At 37.4% G+C, this 17,610-nt stretch overlaps 1 protein-coding gene across 6 annotated transcripts in view; it reads right to left on the bottom strand.

Moving 5' to 3' along the window:
* HECW2 (HECT, C2 and WW domain containing E3 ubiquitin protein ligase 2) overlaps window positions 1-17,610 on the bottom strand; it is a 449,633-nt gene that overhangs the window by 158,817 nt on the left and 273,206 nt on the right. For all 6 annotated transcript variants that reach the window (XM_074215431.1, XM_074215435.1, XM_074215432.1 and 3 more), the window contains one exon: window positions 17,334-17,441. In XM_074215431.1, the coding sequence (XP_074071532.1) occupies window positions 17,334-17,441 (108 nt within the window). The remainder of the gene's footprint in view (window positions 1-17,333; window positions 17,442-17,610) is intronic.

Here is a 17,610-nt window from a genome sequence, read left to right as displayed (position 1 = left end):
CAAATTCCCTTTTCTTTTCTTTTTTTTAATTTAATATTTATTTATTTTAATTTTGTACAATAATTTTTTTATACATTAAAAAAAATTCTTGTTTAAGAGTAAACAAAATACTCCCTCCCCCCCAAAAATATAGACTCGCTTCAGCGATTAAGTAAAGGGGAGAGAAAAAAAATTAAAATTAAAATTAAACAAAATAATAGTAATAATTGTAGGTATGGCCAGGTGGTGCAGTGGATGGAGGACCAGCCCTGGAGCCAGGAGCACCCGAGTCCATATCCGGCCCTGTACACCTAACAATCACCCAGCTGTGTAACATGCAAGCCACCCCAAACCTACTGCCCTGCAAAAAAACAAAAAAAAAAGAAAAAAGAGATCTAAAATAAAATAAAATAGTAATAATAGTAGGGGCGGCTGGGTGGTAGACAGAGCATTGGCTCTTGAGCCAGGAACACCTGGGTCCAAATCCAGCCTCAGACACCCAACGATCACCCTGCTATACCGCCCCAGGCAGGCCACCCAGCCCTAATTGCCCCGCAGCCCCCCAAAAAAATAATAATAAAAAAATATGCTTCAGTCTGTGTTCCAACACCACCAACTCTGTCATGAGTGGATCACATTCTTTATGATAAGTCCATCACAAAAGTTACTTCCATATTTTTCCACTGTTGCCATTGCTGATCGCAACTCCCTCCTTTCGTATTTCTCCACTATCATGTACTATATTTTCTCTCTCTTTTCACTCTAACTCTGCTGTAGGGTAGCTGAGTGGCACAGCAGACAGATCCCCTGGCCCTGGGGCCAAGAGGCCCCTGAGCCCCCATACCACCCCTTAGGCCCAGCATCCACCTAGCCCTATGGTCCTGGACAGGCCATCTAATCCCAGCCCCTTGCAAGAAGTAAAAAAGAAATTGTGTTATATCTGACCACTCTCCCCCCATGGTCCATCCTCTCCTCCATCATTCACATCACCACCCCTTCCCCCTGTCTCCCCCCTCTCCTTCTTGCTCCAGATGTCTATACCCCATTGAGTATATATGCTGTTACCTCTCCTAGACACCTCTGATAAGAGCGAAGATTCCCTCATTCCCCTTTACCTTCCCCCTTCCATATCATTGCAATAGCTCATCGTAATAAAGAAAAATCTTATTATATGAAATATCTTGGCCTATTCCCCCTCTCCTTTTTCTTTCTCCCATTACATTTCCCTTTTTTCTATTGGCTCCATTTTTATACCATATTTTATCTTCAAATTCAGTTTTCTCCTGTGTTCCATCTATAAAATCTCCTTCTACCTGCTCTATTAACTGAGAAGATTCATATGAGTATTATCAGTGTCATTTTTCTATACAGGAATACATGCAGTTCATCATCATTAAGTCCCTCATATTTTCCCCTTCTCCTCCAATCTCTATGCTTCACTTGAGTCCTGTATTTGAAGATCAAACCTTCTGTTCAGCTCTGGCCATTCCAACAGGAACATTTGAAATTCCCCTAGTTCATTGAAAGTCCACCTTTTTCCCCTAGAAGAGGACATCCAGTTTTCCTGGGTAGTTGATTCCTGCAATCTAAGCTCTTTTGCCTTCCGGTATATTATATTCCAAGCCCTATGAGCTTTTAATGTAGTTGCTGCTAAGTCCTGTGAGATCCTAATTGCATCTCCACGGTATCTGAATTGTGTCCTTCTGGCTGCTTGTAATGTTTTCTCTTTGACTTGGGAGTTCTGGAATTTGGCTATAATATTCCTGGGGGGTTGGTTTTTTGGGATCTCTTTCTTGGAGGGAATTGGTGGATTCTCTCCATTTCTATTTTGCCCTCTGCTTCTAGGATATCAGGGCAATTTTCCTGTAGTAATTCTTTGAAAATGATGTCAAGGCTCTTTTCCTGATCATGACTTTCAGGTATTCCAATAATTTTTAAATTATCTTTCCTAAATCTGTTTTCCATATCAATTGTTTTTTCAATGAGATGTTTCACATTTTCTTCTAATTTTTTCATTCTTTTGGTTTTGAAGTATTGAGTCCTGATTTCTTGTAAATTTAGCAATCTCCCTGAGTTCTATTCTTTGTCTGAAGGATTTGTTTTCCTCAGAGAGCTTTCTTATCTTTTTCCATCTGGCCAATTCTGCTTTTTAAAGCATTCTTCTCCTCAATAACTTTTTGAACTGTTTTATCCATTTGACCTAAGCTGGTTTTGAGCATGCTATTTTCTTCAGCATTTTTTTTGGATTTCCTTGACTAAGCTGCTGACTTCATTTTCATGTTTTTGCTCCATCTCTTTCATTTCTTTTCCCAGTTTTTCTTCTAACTCCCTCATTTGATTTTCAAAGTCTTTTTTGAGCTCTGTCATAGCCTGAGCCCAATTTCTGTTTTTCTTGGAGTCTTTAGATGCAGGAGCTTGTTGCTTCCTCATCTTCAGACTGAGTGTTTTGATCCTTCTTGTGCTCACAGGCAAAATATTTCTCAATAGTGTTCCTCTTGTTTCTCTGCTTGCTCATTTTCTCAGCCTTAGCCTGTTTTTAGGGTGCTTCCTGAGCTTTTGGGACACTCCCACAAGGGTCTCAGTGTGTGAGGCTCTGTCCTCCCTCCTGGTCTGTGAATGACCATAAGACCCCCTCTGCCATGAGGCTGAGGTGGCGGAGGCCCTGCTGTTCTATGGGGGGGCCTAGACTGTGATCAGGATCTGAATGTGGTCAGAACCCCAGAGTCCTGTTCCAGGGACAGAGGACAGAGCTCTGCAGTCTCTCTCTCTTCACTCCCTTCTCTAGGTTCAATGGGCTCATGCCCTGGGGGCTCCTGCTTACTGGCTCCACCTGCTTCTGTTTCCTGGATCTGCACTGCCTTGGCCAAGCTGCTCGCGGTGTGCTCTGAGGGCTGGGCTTCACGTGCTGCCTCCGGCAGAGGTCCCCCACTGTTCCCCCAATTTGTGCCCAGTGCTCCCCGGGGCACAGGTCAGGAAACTCCCCCACTGCTGTGAGCCAGGGCTCCCTGCTGGGACTGCCTCCGAGAGGCTGAAGTTCTTTTGCTCTGGCGGGCCACCCCTCCAACCCCAGGGAGCAGAGCCTTTCTGCTCTTTTCCAGGTTACCTTGAGTTGGAGAACTGCCTCACTGGATCCTCTGTGTTTTGTCTCTCTTAAATTTAGTTAGAGTCCTTAGTTTAGAAGTTTTATGAGAGAGTGCCTAAGAGAGGATCCTCTCTTGTTGGCTCTGCCACCTCCAGGCCCCACACTCTTACCACTGGCATAACCTAGCTCCCCTTAACTTAACTTACAGATCATTATTATTAAATTTGCAAAAATGAATACTCAAGCACAAGAGTATAAATTTTTTTCATTGAAAGGCAATGGGGTAGGGGTGGTGTAGTGGCATAGTGGATAAAGCACCAGCCCTGGAGTCAGGAGTACCTGGGTTCAAATCCGGTCTCAGACACTTAATAATTACCTAGCTGTGTGGCCTTGGGCAAGTCACTTAACCCCGTTTGCCTTGCAAAAACCTAAAACAAAAAGGCAATGGGGTTAAGCGACTTTCCCAAGGGCACACAGCCAGGTAATTAAGTGTCTGAGGCTGCATTTGAACTCAGTTCCTCCTGATTCCAGGGCTGGTGCTCTATCCACTGAGTCACCTATCTGCTCCAGTATAAACTTTTTTTTTTTTTGCAAGGCAAATGGGGTTAAGTGGCTTGCCCAAGGCCACACAGCTAGGTAATTATTAAGTGTCTGAGACCAGATTTGAACCCAGGTACTCCTGATTCCAAAGCTGGTGCTTTATCCACTATACCACCCAGCCACCCCAATATAAACTTTTTTAAGAAAAGAGGACCATGCAATAAGAAATTCATGTGTGTTCAGGCTACATGGTTTTGGATTTGTTTTTTTCAATAAAAAATCCTGTTACACTAAAGTGAATATTGTTCAGCCTGAAAGTATAATAGATTTCCATCTTATAAAAGAAGATTAAAGGGTCTGAACTGACATTTCTCTGCTCTCTAGATTATCAGAGAGAGTAAAATTTTCCTTTAAGAAAAACAGGAAAAACAAAGATTCATTGAGATAGGAATAAAATGGATCAGAAGAAGAAGGTAAACATCTACATCAAGAAAGTTGAGGGTTGAAAAACATGAGAGAATAAAGGAGAAAGGACCACAGAACATTTGGAGCTAAAGCAATAGATGTGAGGCTCTTTGTGAAAGGTTAGACCTTGAATAGAGAGGAAAAAGCACCTAAGCAGGGTTTGTGATAAAGGGGATTCCTTATAGGTATGGAAGTTCAGGATGGTAGTAGAACTCTCAATTCCATGGCTTTGTGTCATGAATACATAGGTGCTATCTTGTGAGAGGTCATGCAGTAAGAGGAAGAACTAAAAAAAACATGAAGAATAATGGTGGGAACTTCTCTTCTAAGGCGTTCAGAGGCAATGAACTAATAGAGACTTGCTTTTTTACACAGGCATATATCCAGAGATAAGAGAATCTCCCAATATTTGTCAAATTGATTTTATTAAGTAGCTAGGTGGTGCAATGGATACAGTACAGCACTTGTAGTCAGGAAGAACCAAGTTCAAATGTGACCTCAGACACTACTAAGCCATGTGACTCTGGGCAAGTCACTGAACCTTTGTCTTAATCCACTGGAAGAAATGGCAAACCACTTCAGTATCTTTGCCAAGAAAACCTCATGAACAGTATGGTCTATGAAGGATCATGAAAAATCAGACACAATAGAACAACAACATTTCCATTGTTATTACTATTGTTACTTTTGCTACTGCTGCTACCACCACTATAGAATATAGAAACCATTGATTAAGATTATGAATTCTATGGCAGGAAACTGAAATTTTCAACCCTGCTGCTAACAGAGATCAAGGACTTCAGACTGAATCAAAACTAAGAATTTTCATATCAACAACAAGGACTCCAAATCCTCCTGGAGTACTCATCACAACAGGCAACCTCAACTGAGGACTGGGGCTGACACCTCCCTTTAGGGACAGACAGAGAAAGCAGGTTACCATGAGGGTGTTGATGAAAGTCTAGAGCCTATATAGCAGTGATCTTTCATTTTTTTGTGTCACTTTGGGGGCAGTGTGGTAAAGCCTATGGACCCCTTCTCAGTATAATGTTTTTAATGTATAAAATCAAATACACAACATTACAAAGGAAATAAATTAAAAAAAAACACAATGATCAAATTTTGTGGTTTTTTTAAGTTGACAGAATGCCTGCTTTATAAGGACAATGATACACAGTACTTCCTATTTATGTTACTCTTCTCTGAACAGTTTATTTTTTATTTACGGCAATGGGGTTGAGTGACTTGCCCAAGGCCACACAGCTAGGCAATTATTAAGTGTCTGAAGCTAGATTTGAACTCAAGTCCTCCTGACTCCAGGGCTGTTGTTCTGTCCACTGTGCCACCTAGCAGCCCCCTAAGTTACTCTTAATAACCAGAGTGTTTCTTTCAACATTCAGGAAGACTGATGAGGAGTATATTGAATTGGTAGCCCATGAAGTAAACAGAAAGATGGCAGAGGAGAGAAAACTTAAAGAAAGCTTAAGACCAATTCTTAGGCTCTTTCTACCACTACCACCACCACCTCCACCACCATCATCACCAACAGCAACAACAGCAACAGCAACAAAACTTATTAGAGATTTAGTTTAACTCTGCAGAAGAGGAAACTGGGACCCTAGAGAAAGTAGTGATTTTACCAAGTTCAATTATGACTGAAATAAAAATGGAGTCAGTAATATGGAAATATGTAAAATGTTATTGGACATGTGTAACCTATATCAGATTATTCATCATGGGAAGAGAGGAGGGAAGGGAGGGAGACAGAAAAATGTATAACTCAAAAGTTTACAAAAAGATAAGTGTTGAAAACTATCTTGGCTTGTAACTAAAAAAAATGAAATAATATTAAAAAAATAAAAGTGGAGTCACAGTTAGAGTCCCAACATTACATTCTTATGGACTCTTATGAGCTGGAACCAACCTAAGCAAAATGAAACCAACCCCCTCATTTTATAGAGAAAACAGAACTAGGGTTAGTGGAAAAGCAGAGACCAGAACTTGGTCCTTCTCCCTCCCAGTCCAACATTCTTTCAACCACATAGTTGAAATTTGGCTTCCCTCAAGGGAATGAAAGCTTTTGGGGTGGCAGTCCTTATTCTAATGCCTCAAGACAAGCAGCTAGGACAATGAGCAGGGTGCTTCAGTTCTTCTAGATTTATTCTGATTCCCAAGTGCACTCCCACCACCTTCTTCACACAGGAAAATTTAAGCAAAGATTCAAGGAAAACTGAAATCCCTGCATCCCCAACAAGACAGTCTTCTAGAGAGGGCTTAGGTGCTAACTCCATCACCTGCCTTAATATGCTTATATTGTTTCCACTTCTCACAACCTCTCTCCTAAGACAAACCATGAAGTAGCAGAGAATTCTTGGGCAAGGGGAAGCACCTCCCTGGTCCCAAGGCATCTCATTTTTCAGAAACTCAGGATCCCTGACAGGTTTCCTTTTCCCTTCTCAAGGAGACCCGTCATATTTTTAATCTTTTCAACCTTTTCAATTTTCAAGCTTTCATTCCTCTTCAAGCAATGAACTCTGGGCAAATGGAAAGTTTAAGAAACCTTGAATACAAGATTTTTCCCAAATAGGCAAGGAGTTGGGGTAGCTAGGTGGGGTAGTGGATAGAGCACTGGCCCTGGAATCAGGATGGACTTGAGTTCAAATCTGTCCTCAGACACTTAATAATTACCTAGCTGTGTGCCCTTGGACAAGCCACTTAACCCCACTGCATTGAAAAAGAAAAGAACACAATAGGGAGGGAGAGGTAACCCCAGTAAGATGTGACCCTCCAGGAGGGGCCAACCCTAAAAGGCTCCCTTCTCCCCAGATTCATTATGTTCCTTACATAATGGGAAAAATATTTCAGATTGATGGCAAAGTTGTCATTTTTCCAAGAAGGAAGAAAATGAAATCTAAACTTCTCTTGATTTATTTTTAATCACTAGCAAAATTCTAAAACATAGTATCAAAGGAATGGTTACTAAACATGAAAAAGAGGTGGGCTATATAAAGAGCTAGCATAGTTTCATAAAGAACTACAAAGGACAAGTAAAGAAGGATGCATCCAGAGAATTGATAAATGGAACTATATATAGAATGATTTTATATGTATATATATATATACATTTTATATATATAGATAGATATGTATATATGTATATACATATTTGTGTCTAATGGTAACCCTCTCTAAGATGGGAATGGGAAAGGAAGAAAAAAATAAAAAAGAAATTTGCATGATAACTTTATTAAATATATATATATATATATATATAAAGAAATAGCAAGTTGTACATAATTGATTTGCAGTTTCATATGTAATCTTGTTTATTATACTGTCTTGGAAATGTTTATTTTATCCCATAAACTAAAAATAAAATAAATAATTTTTAAAAAATATATCTGTTAAAATAAACATTTCTCTTAAAAATATTTTAGCCAGATATTTAATTAAATTTTTCATGCTATTCTTGTATAAAATGAATAGATGTGGGCTGCACATCTATTGTGGGGTGAACTGAGAATTAAAGAGAAGTCATTAATATCAGTTTGGAAGACGGCTCTAGTGGAGTATCCCAAGGATGTGTGTTTGGCTCTCTCTTATTTACCAAGTCATTGGAAAAACATAAATGAGATTTATGAATCAACAGTATGATAAGGCAGCAAATCAAAACTAGTGTGATGTTTTGTTGCATTAAGACAAGTATAGTGAAAAAAAAAAAAAAAACTAAATTGGGGCGGCTAGGTGGCGTAGTGGATAAAGCACCGGCCTTGGAGTCAGGAGTACCTGGGTTCAAATCCGGTCTCAGACACTTAATAATTACCTAGCTGTGTGGCCTTGGGCAAGCCACTTAACCCCATTTGCCTTGCAAAAAAACCTAAAAAAAAAAAGACAAGTATAGTGTCTAGAACTAAATAGGAGATAGCTAAAAGTTCAAAGAGATAAATTTAGGCTTAAAGAAAAACTTAGGAAGCAGTGAGCTCCTCCCTTCACTCATGATCTTTTTTTTTTTTTTTTTGCAAAGCAAATGAGGTTAAGTGGCTTGCCCAAGGCCACACAGCTAGGTAATTATTAAGTGTCTGAGACCGGATTTGAACCCAGGTACTCCTGACTCCAAGGCCGGTGCTTTATCCACTAAGCCACCTAGCCACCCCTACTCATGAACTTAAAGCAATGTCTACATGATCACTTGTTGGGTGTTTAGAAGATATGGACTGGACTATCTGACCTCTCTTTCCTCCTACTCTTAAGATTCTATGACTCTAGGTTGAAATAAATTCATTTTTAGAATTTTAACAATGTCATTTAGCATGACACCGAGCAGGAATTAGACAATATTAACATAAGAAAAAATATTTGACATAAAAACTCATAAGTTCCTATGTGATAGACACTTATTTGCTGAAAATATCAAACAGCCAAATTCATCCACAGACCCCATAAATAGCAGACATTCAAAAAATAAGAGAACACACTGGCCATAATGCTTTTCTCCATATTCAACAAGGCATTGAGTCTAACTCTGTTCTTTGTGTATGAAAATGACATTATTGAACTATCAATTGGAAACATTGTTTTTATTATTTATGAGGAGCACAGACAAGTTCACACTTATCTGCACCCTCACTTATCTATCTCCTTTTGACTAAAAAAGAGGCATTTTATATTTATAACAGGGTTGATCAGATTTAGATGAATGGTCTGTGGTTATAGAACACAGCAAAGCTGCCTCTCCCTAGAGGAAGGGAGCAGCACAAACTTACAATTCTGGCCTTATCAGCATCTAGCAGAGATAACCAGGAGGAGTCAATGAACCTTGGGGTGGTGCAGAGATAACAGATGAAATGTCCTACAGAGAGAATGGCAAACAAGCAGGCCAATTTGGCTCTAATGGAGAGTTCATGAAGGTCAGCCAAGTGCAGGAAGCCTAGAAAGGCTGGCTGGGCCAGACTGCAAAGTTCTTGAAAGATTCTGTGGTTTATCTGAGAGACAACTGGGAGTCACTAAAGCCTCCTGAACAGGTCTGCAACATTATCAGACATGTGTCTGAGGAACATCAATTCAGTACCTATGTAAAGAACAGACTAGAGAGGGGAGAGACTGGATATAGAAGATAAATTAGGAGATCATATTAGTAACATAGGCGAGAAAACTAGGGGAAGATTGCATGAATATAAAAAAAAAAGACCTATACAGGCCATGTGGAAACAAAACCAAGACTTGACAAATGTCTGGAAATAGGGTGAGGGCATGGAAAAGGAAAAAAGTCCAAGATGATACAAGGCTAGGACCCATTTAGACTATGAGTTCTTGAGAGCAAGGACTATCTTTTGCCCTTTTTTTTTGTATTCCCAGAGCTGAATGTCTGATGCATAGATGTTTAATAAATGTATGCTGATTAATCACCTAAACCTGGGTGATTTAGAATGGTGACTCCTACATTCCTTCAAAAGAAATAGCTAAGGGCAGCTAGGTAGCATAGTGGATAGAGCACCAGCCCTGCAGTCAGGAGGACTTGAGTTTAAATGTGACCTCAGACATTTAATGATTACCTAGCTGTGTGATTTTGGGCAAATCACTTAATCCCACTGCCTTGCAAAAGTAAGAGGGTTGGACTTAAGAGCCTTGGGGTGGGGAGAGAATGAATTGTTTTGCCTCTGTTTAGTTTAAGACTTTTATGTCATACCCAGTTGGAAATATCTAATAGTCATGGATCTAAAGATTAAGAGAGAAACTAGGGTTATAAATATAATCTTAAAGTCCTCTGCATAAAGAATGAAAGTTGAATCCATATGATGAGATTGCAAGAGAGAATGTTTATCGAGAACAGAGTAGTTCAGAGGTGTCAATCATGTGACTTACTAACACTCCTAAGAGCAGTCCAAATCAGGGAAATTTGGAAACTGGGAAATTTTTAAAGTAAATGAAATATTTAAAGTAAATAAAAATACAATAAAAGATATTTATATTATATTTTAAAACAAAGTCAACATGAAGCCCAAAGGATCACTGAGTTTTATACCACTGGTGGAGTACCACCCACATCAGGGTTGAGGCATGGTTGGTGTTGACTATTAAATAAAGGTATTAAACTAGAGAGTCTGAAGGAGAATAAGAAAGAACAGTCATGAAAACCCAGAAAGGAGAGAGTATCCTATAAGAGAGAATATAGAATCAGATGCTGCAAAAGAGGCTAAGAAGGATGAAGACCAAGAAAATACCATTAGATCTGGTAATTAGGACATCATTCATTACCTTGTAGAAAGCAATTTCAGTTGAATGATTATATTTGAAGCCAAATTGCCAGGGTTGAAAAATCAATGAGAGGAAATGACACAATAAATATGAACAGTTTCTTCTAAAAGTTTGGCCATTAAAGAGGATAGAATGATAGCTTGAGGGGACAGGTCAAGTGAATATTTTTCAAGCATAAGAGTGGCTGGCATCTTTATAGGCAGCAGAAAAGGAACAAGTGTATAGAAAGAAATCGAAAATTCAAGTGAGAGTGGGGATGATTTTAGAGGCAAGCTGATTGTCAGAGAAGATAGGAGGGGGATAGGATCAAGATCACAATGGGATGGAAGGATGGGTTTTGGCAAGATGGGTCAACTCTTTGTAGGAGACTAAAAGAAAAAGTAGAGGAATATCACCATATGATCATAGATTTTGAATTTAAGGGATCTTATAAGCCCTCTCTTCCAATTCTCTTTTTTACAGAGGAGAAAACTGAGGCCCAGAGATGGTGACTTACTCAGGGTTACAGGACTCACATCTGAACCCAAGTCTTCTAATTTCAAGTCTAGTGCTTTTTCCTATTATACCACAAATTCCCAAAGAAGGATAATAGCAAACTTTTGAGATCTAGTATATGGGAGAATTTAAACTTAGAAGAACTAATAGTTAGTTATCTGGGTAGAATAAAAGAGTTGCTTAGCTACAGGGATGGCCCATTTGACATTAGATAACATAAAGTTATAAAGGTCCTAGTCAGCAAAGATTTATGGCTTTCTCTAACTCAGCAGCACAAATATAATCAACTACCCTGGCCCCATTTTTATAAAGGTATCCCAAATATGTTAACAGATGTCCTTAAGGCCATACAGGTTAAAAAGTGGCAGAGAGACAGGTATAAAACCAAAGTCCTAGGACTATATTAATGGTTGGTGAAAAAAAACAGGTTATATTATTATTCAGCAAAATCAGATATTCATAGGAAAAACAGATATGTTAATATATACAATTGGTGGAGAATTGGAGCAGTTCAAACATTCTGGATAACTATTTAGCATTACACAAGAAAACTGACTAAACTCTTCATACTTTTTGATCCAATGGTCTCATTACTAAGTCTGAATTTAAAGGTTAAAAGAACAACAACAGAAAAGGATCCAACATAAGACAAAATATTGATGATTTCCTTCTTTGTGGCAGCAAGGAATTGGAAAAAATGGGTACCCACAATAGGGAATTGGTGAATAAACTATGGAATATGACACTGTAATGAAGACAGTATTGTATAGTGGAAGGAGTGATGAAATGGGAGTCTCACCACCTGAATTCCAATGCTGGTTCTGCCTCTTATAACCTATGATTTAACCACAGCTGTCTCAACTGAAAAATGAGTTAAAAATAAATAGCTTAAGATCAATCACTCCTTAAACACTGAGGAAAATGAAACCCTAAATAAGCAGAACCAGAAAAACATTGTATAAAGTGACAATGGCATAAAAAAAAAGAGATTACTTTAAAAGTCAAAAATAGTAATAATAATAATAATAAAATGGACAGATAATGACTACTAGAGATGCAGAATGTCATCAGATGTGGTCAATACTTTTGCTTAATTATTATTTTTTGGTCACAAAGCAGGGTTATTCTCCTAGAAATGACTATGATATAAAGACAAGACACAGCAATAAAACATCTCAAAAGTCTTTTCTTATTTCTCCCTCCCTAAGAAAGCTTGAAGCCATAGTTAACTGAATAATGGAACCTTGATTCTTTGATAATTTGTTAAGAGATATCCTTTTCAATGTTCAAGAGTGACATCTCTCCTTGACTACTAAATTCTCTCAGACTTCAAAGGAATCTTATTCTGAATTTTAGTAATATGAGAGAAATTTATCCTCTGGCACAAACAGGAGCACAACTTTCTGAGAATAAGAGCTGTCAATCTTTTGAATTTCAGATGTGCTTTAAAACTGAATGGGAAGAAGTGGTTCAAAATTGGGGAAAGGGAAGGAAATTAGATAGGAAGAGGGGGAAAGCAGAGAGGGAAGAAGTCAATGCAAGAGTTAACATTTGGAATAAGACCATCTGACCCCTCCTGCTGACTACTACTGAGGATTTCTATCCTTACACAAAGCAGTAAAGTTCTTATTTTAATAATGGATAATGGTCCTCGAAGAAACAAAGTTAGCCTTGAAACTGGTTGAGGGAGCAAAAGGAAGGTCACAAGACAAAAGCTCCTACTAGACACCTTTCCAGGACACCCAATTATTAGCATTCTTTCTTGAACATACTTAGATTTAGTTTTCATATACATTTACTTAACTTTTCTGTCACTGCACCTCCCAACAATATGTACAGACTTACCAGGGGGTAGTAGACCACACCCGGCAATCCCTGCTTTGAGGAAGGCTAAGACTGGAAGATTAATTGAAATTGGGACCTGCAATCTCAAACCATTAGAATCACTATTTTAGGAAAATCACCTAGTTGGCCACAGGGCTCCAAGATCATGAAAGCAGGTACAAGACTGGCAGGTTGAGCTGAAGGAACATTCAAGATCATCTCCTTTAGCACTTTCTTTGAATAAATGAAGATCAGAGAGTAATTGAATTGCCTAAAGTCACACGGGTAGAAAATAGAAAAGTTGGGATTTGAACTCAGACTCTAGGATTGGAACTCAGAATACTGTTGTTGAAAAGGTCATTGTGAGGAGGCAGGGGAGACTTACCCAAAGGGACTGGTAGGAGTTCTATTTCTGGATCCTGAAGAGGAGGTCTAAGGAAGATCTCTATTTCCTTGTGGAGAGTCATTTAAAAAGTTAGAGTAAAGTTTTGCAATGGATAAATGTGTGTGTGGGGGAAGGTAAGTGGTGCAGTATTTTAGAAAGCTGTCTGGAGTCAGGAAGACACATCTTCCTAATTCAAATTTGGCCTCAGACACTAACTAGCTATGTGACCTGGGGAAGTTGTTTAACCTTGTTTAACCTCATCTGTAAAATTCACTGCAGAAAGAATGGCAAACCACTCCAGTATCTATCTCTAGCAAGAAAACCTCAACTGGGGTCACAAAGAATCAGACCACATGTGAAACTGATTGAACATCAAGTACACGCGCACACAAACACATATAATTGAATAAGCTTCAGGCTTTTTCCAGTTAAAAAGTTAACTTTTTTTAGTGAGAATCTTTTGAATTTTAAATATCTAATTGTGAACCTATTTAATACCACTTTTGATATATAGGTTTTGTCCACAATGAATGAAACATAAGTGGATTTTTCTTGGTTCTTGAAATCATCTGTGTCACTTATTAGTTCTATAATTTAAACCCACTAAGCCTCAATTTACTTGTTTTGAAATGGGGATAAAATACACTGTCTACCTTACAAGAAACCATTTATAACCATTAAATAACTATATAAATGTGTTATTATTATTAGTCACCTAGATGAAGAAATTTCCTTTACCAATATAGTTAAATTGATCAGCTAGTTAACTGGCATTTATTAAGTCCCAGATATTGTACTAAATCCTGGAGATACAAAGAAAGGCAAAAAACAAACCCTATTTCTAAGAAGCTCATAAAATTTAATAGAGAGGACAGGGAGAAAGATAACAAGTGAAACAAGCTATGAACAAAGGAAATGTATACAGGAAAAACTGTAAGGAGTCTCAGAAGGAAAGTCCTAAGAATAAGGACTAGAAAAGGCTTCTTGATTCTGCAATAAGGAACTTGGGCTGAGATCTGAAGGAGATCAAGGAAGCCAGAAGATGGAGATGAGGCAACAGTTTTCCAGGAAGGAGGACAAAGTGGGTTTCTGGCATGGGGTTCAGCCAATGAAAATACTTGTAGGTCAATATTTTCTCTATAATTTATGATCTAAAAGAGTTGCCCAGGCCATTAAGGGATTGGGATTTGCTCAGCCAGCATATGTCAGACAGATTATCATCATCATCATTTTTTTAGGGTTTTTTTTTGCAAGGCAAATGGGGTTAAGTGGCTTGCCCAAGGCCACACAGCTAGGTAATTATTAAGTGTCTGAGACCAGATTTGAACCCAAGGCCAGTGCTTTATCCAGTACGCCACCTAGCCACCCCCATTATTATTATTTTTAAAACATGTCTTTATGTATTAAAATTTCAGTTAGAAGTGTCTTCTCCTCCATACTACCCTTCTCCTAAATGGTCTTGCCATAAAGATCCTCAGATCTCTTCTTTGAATTTAACCTAGTACTCCAAGGACTTAAATGCTAAATTTTGAATTTCAAAATATCTTACACATGAAATTCAAATGAAGCTCTTCTCCCTATGGATCATACATCATTTTTCTAGTCATTTAAAAAGGGGAAAGATTCACAAATCCAAATAACCAGCTATAAATTATTCTAAAACATGAATAATCTCTCCAAGTGTTCTCATTACATTTTTCATCTTTATGGTTCCTATTTAAAGCATCTCAGAGTCAGAGCTCCATGCTGAGTATGAGTCATATTTTTAATCTCACCCTTTGCAGAAATGTGGTCAGGTACTACAAGTGATTTGCATGCTTTTAAAAATATACTTCTATATGTGTTTCATAAGCCTGAATACATTTGATTTTCTTTTGTGAAGGCCTCTGTCTTTGAAATGGGCTGACCGTTATTCTTTAATTACCCCAGGGCAGAAAACAGAAGAGAAATGACAGTCAGTTATCGTTATAGCTATTCCATGTGAAAATAAAAGGCCATTGCGGAAAATCTGAAAGAACAGTGGTACAAACAATTAAATCAAAAAGTATTTCACATTGCTTAGGTGTAATGGAATGGTTAATGTGGGCGATTTAGAATCAGGAAGACCTAAGTTCCAATCTTGCAGAAAAAAAATTTATTAGTTGAGTAACCCTGAGCAAGTCATCGAACTTTTCTCAATATTAGTTTCCTCATCTATAAAATGATAATAATATCATCTACCTCAGATGAGGACAAATGACTTAACATATAAAGTGCTTTGTGAATGCCAAATGCTAACACAATACTCAAAGCAATTTAATGAGTGCTGAGAATACAACAGAAAAGAAAAACTGGCCCTGTGGTTCTCACTTGAGGAGGAGGAGAAATACACAAATAGGAAGTTTGAGCTGCTAAGAAGATGCAACAGTTCAGTGGCCCTTAGATTACAGATGCAAAGGAGATGGGAGTACATTTTCATTATTGTGATTTCCACTGATAAAACGATATGTATTTCTGATTGTGAACCATTTCACAGAACGAAGAAACAATAAATAGTCAAGAACCAGTTTGTTTCTGAGTTTTGGGTAGCTAGCTATGCCTAAAGAGGTGGTAAGGGATGGGAGAACAGGCAATGATACATTGTCACACCTCCAAAAAGTACAATGACTATAGGAATGTTAGGGGTTGCTCTGTTCTTTTATCCATTAACCAATCTTGGGAGGTCAACAATTTGTTTAAATAGATCAGATTTGATTTGCCTGGTTAGTTGGCTGGCACTTGCCAAATATGTTAAAGTAGGGATTTCTTTTGTGTAAAGTTTGGACTAGTTGGCCAATGAGGTCCCTTCCAATCCTTGGGTTCTGTGATTACATGTTTCTCATTCTTTCTCTCTTTTCTAATTTGATATTACCATTGATCTTTACAAAAATGACTATCACATCAATAACTAATCATTTTCTGCCTTTTAAAAATAGTTGATTTGATTTTTGTTACGTCATTTGATACCTAATATGTTCAATATTCTAATTCTCTTCATGAATAAAATATTCATGATATATCCCAATGAAAAATCTGTGGTCTATACAAGATGGAGTACTATTTTGCATTGTTTTTTGTTTGTTTGTTTCATATGTTGCTATGGCCAAGAAATTCATCAACAAGTATCAGAAAACAAGTTATAAGCTTCTTCATTCTTAGCTGGAAAGATCCATGGAACTATAGTATACTTGGTTATGTGGTCAGGACAACAGTTCAAGACTTTTCTACAATGGAACTTGATGGATCTCATGCTCCAGTGGTATACCCTTAAAGAGTCACCTCTACACAATGATGAGGCATGGGAATAGGGTTTTAAAAAGGATGCTGGTCTTATTTCCACTACTAAGAATAGTGTCTGGCACATCTTAAGTTCTTAATAAATGTTTTATTTATTTATTTGTTTGTTTGTTTATTTATGTGTGTATGTATGTATTTATTTATTCCAAAATTACTGCCCCTTTACTATCTCAAGCTTCCCAGTATTCCTAGGATATAGGAATTTTGATACATTAAGAAAAGCTAGATAATCAAATATTCAAACTATTTTTGCAAAGCCTTCCCTATTAAAAAAAATCAAATTTAGAAATGACAGAACTTTCCACAGATGAAAAATTAAATGTGCTAGATGACCACTGTCATGAACATTATGGAGAAGATTCATTTTTCAACTAAGGAATTCTCTGGCTTGATAAATATTAAAAATAGCAGATGTAGAAAATACTAAATAAACTATGAGACTTAAATATATCATACTCCAGGGAACAGTTATTATATAGACAGTTTTTAGTTATTTACTCTGCAAATTTTCTATAATCAAAAGAATTATAGTATAGTGATAGGAATACAAGAGTATTGTATTGTATTGTATTGTATTGTATTGTATTGTATTGTATTGTAACAGAAGTCATGAATTTATTTTAGTCCTGCCTCCCCCCACTAATTAGACTGTATGAAATATATAACTGTGTATCTCTTGGACTTTAGCTTGTTAATTTACAAAAAAGAACTGGTCTAGATGATTTCCATATGACATTAAAATTTTTGTGACCTTAAGTTTCTATGATACAAAATTGAGGGAAAACTGCATAAAAGTTTCTTTAAAGTTTTACATTATTTAAAGCTAATAACTATTTAAATAGTTTTTATAAACATATTATACATATTTAAATGTTATTAAAAAGTATTCATCAGAAAATACAGCAATAAATTATCTATGTCAGTCATAGATTTCTATATCTTCATATGACACTTAGCAGTCACCCTGCATTGCATCTTAAGACATTTACTTACGTTCCATAAAATAGGGCCCAGGTTCAATTCTCCATACAATTTGCCCTTTTTGTGTTCCAGTCACACCTCGGTTCTTAGAATCCCAAAAGTTGGCTGGAGAATTCTCATCTAGAAAAACCAAAGACAAAAACATCACTTTAGCTAGAATTATGATTGGTTTGCTGTTTCATATTTTAAAGTTTGATGCATTTTGGGGAGAAGAAGAAAGGAAAAAAGAAAGAAAAAACAATGGAGGAACAAATACTATTAACTGATCATGAAACTTTGCAAACTGGGT

This window comes from Macrotis lagotis, chromosome 1, assembly GCF_037893015.1.
Source record: "Macrotis lagotis isolate mMagLag1 chromosome 1, bilby.v1.9.chrom.fasta, whole genome shotgun sequence".
Taxonomy (NCBI): Eukaryota; Metazoa; Chordata; class Mammalia; order Peramelemorphia; family Peramelidae; genus Macrotis; species Macrotis lagotis.
This window is presented reverse-complemented; position numbering and strand designations above follow the sequence as displayed.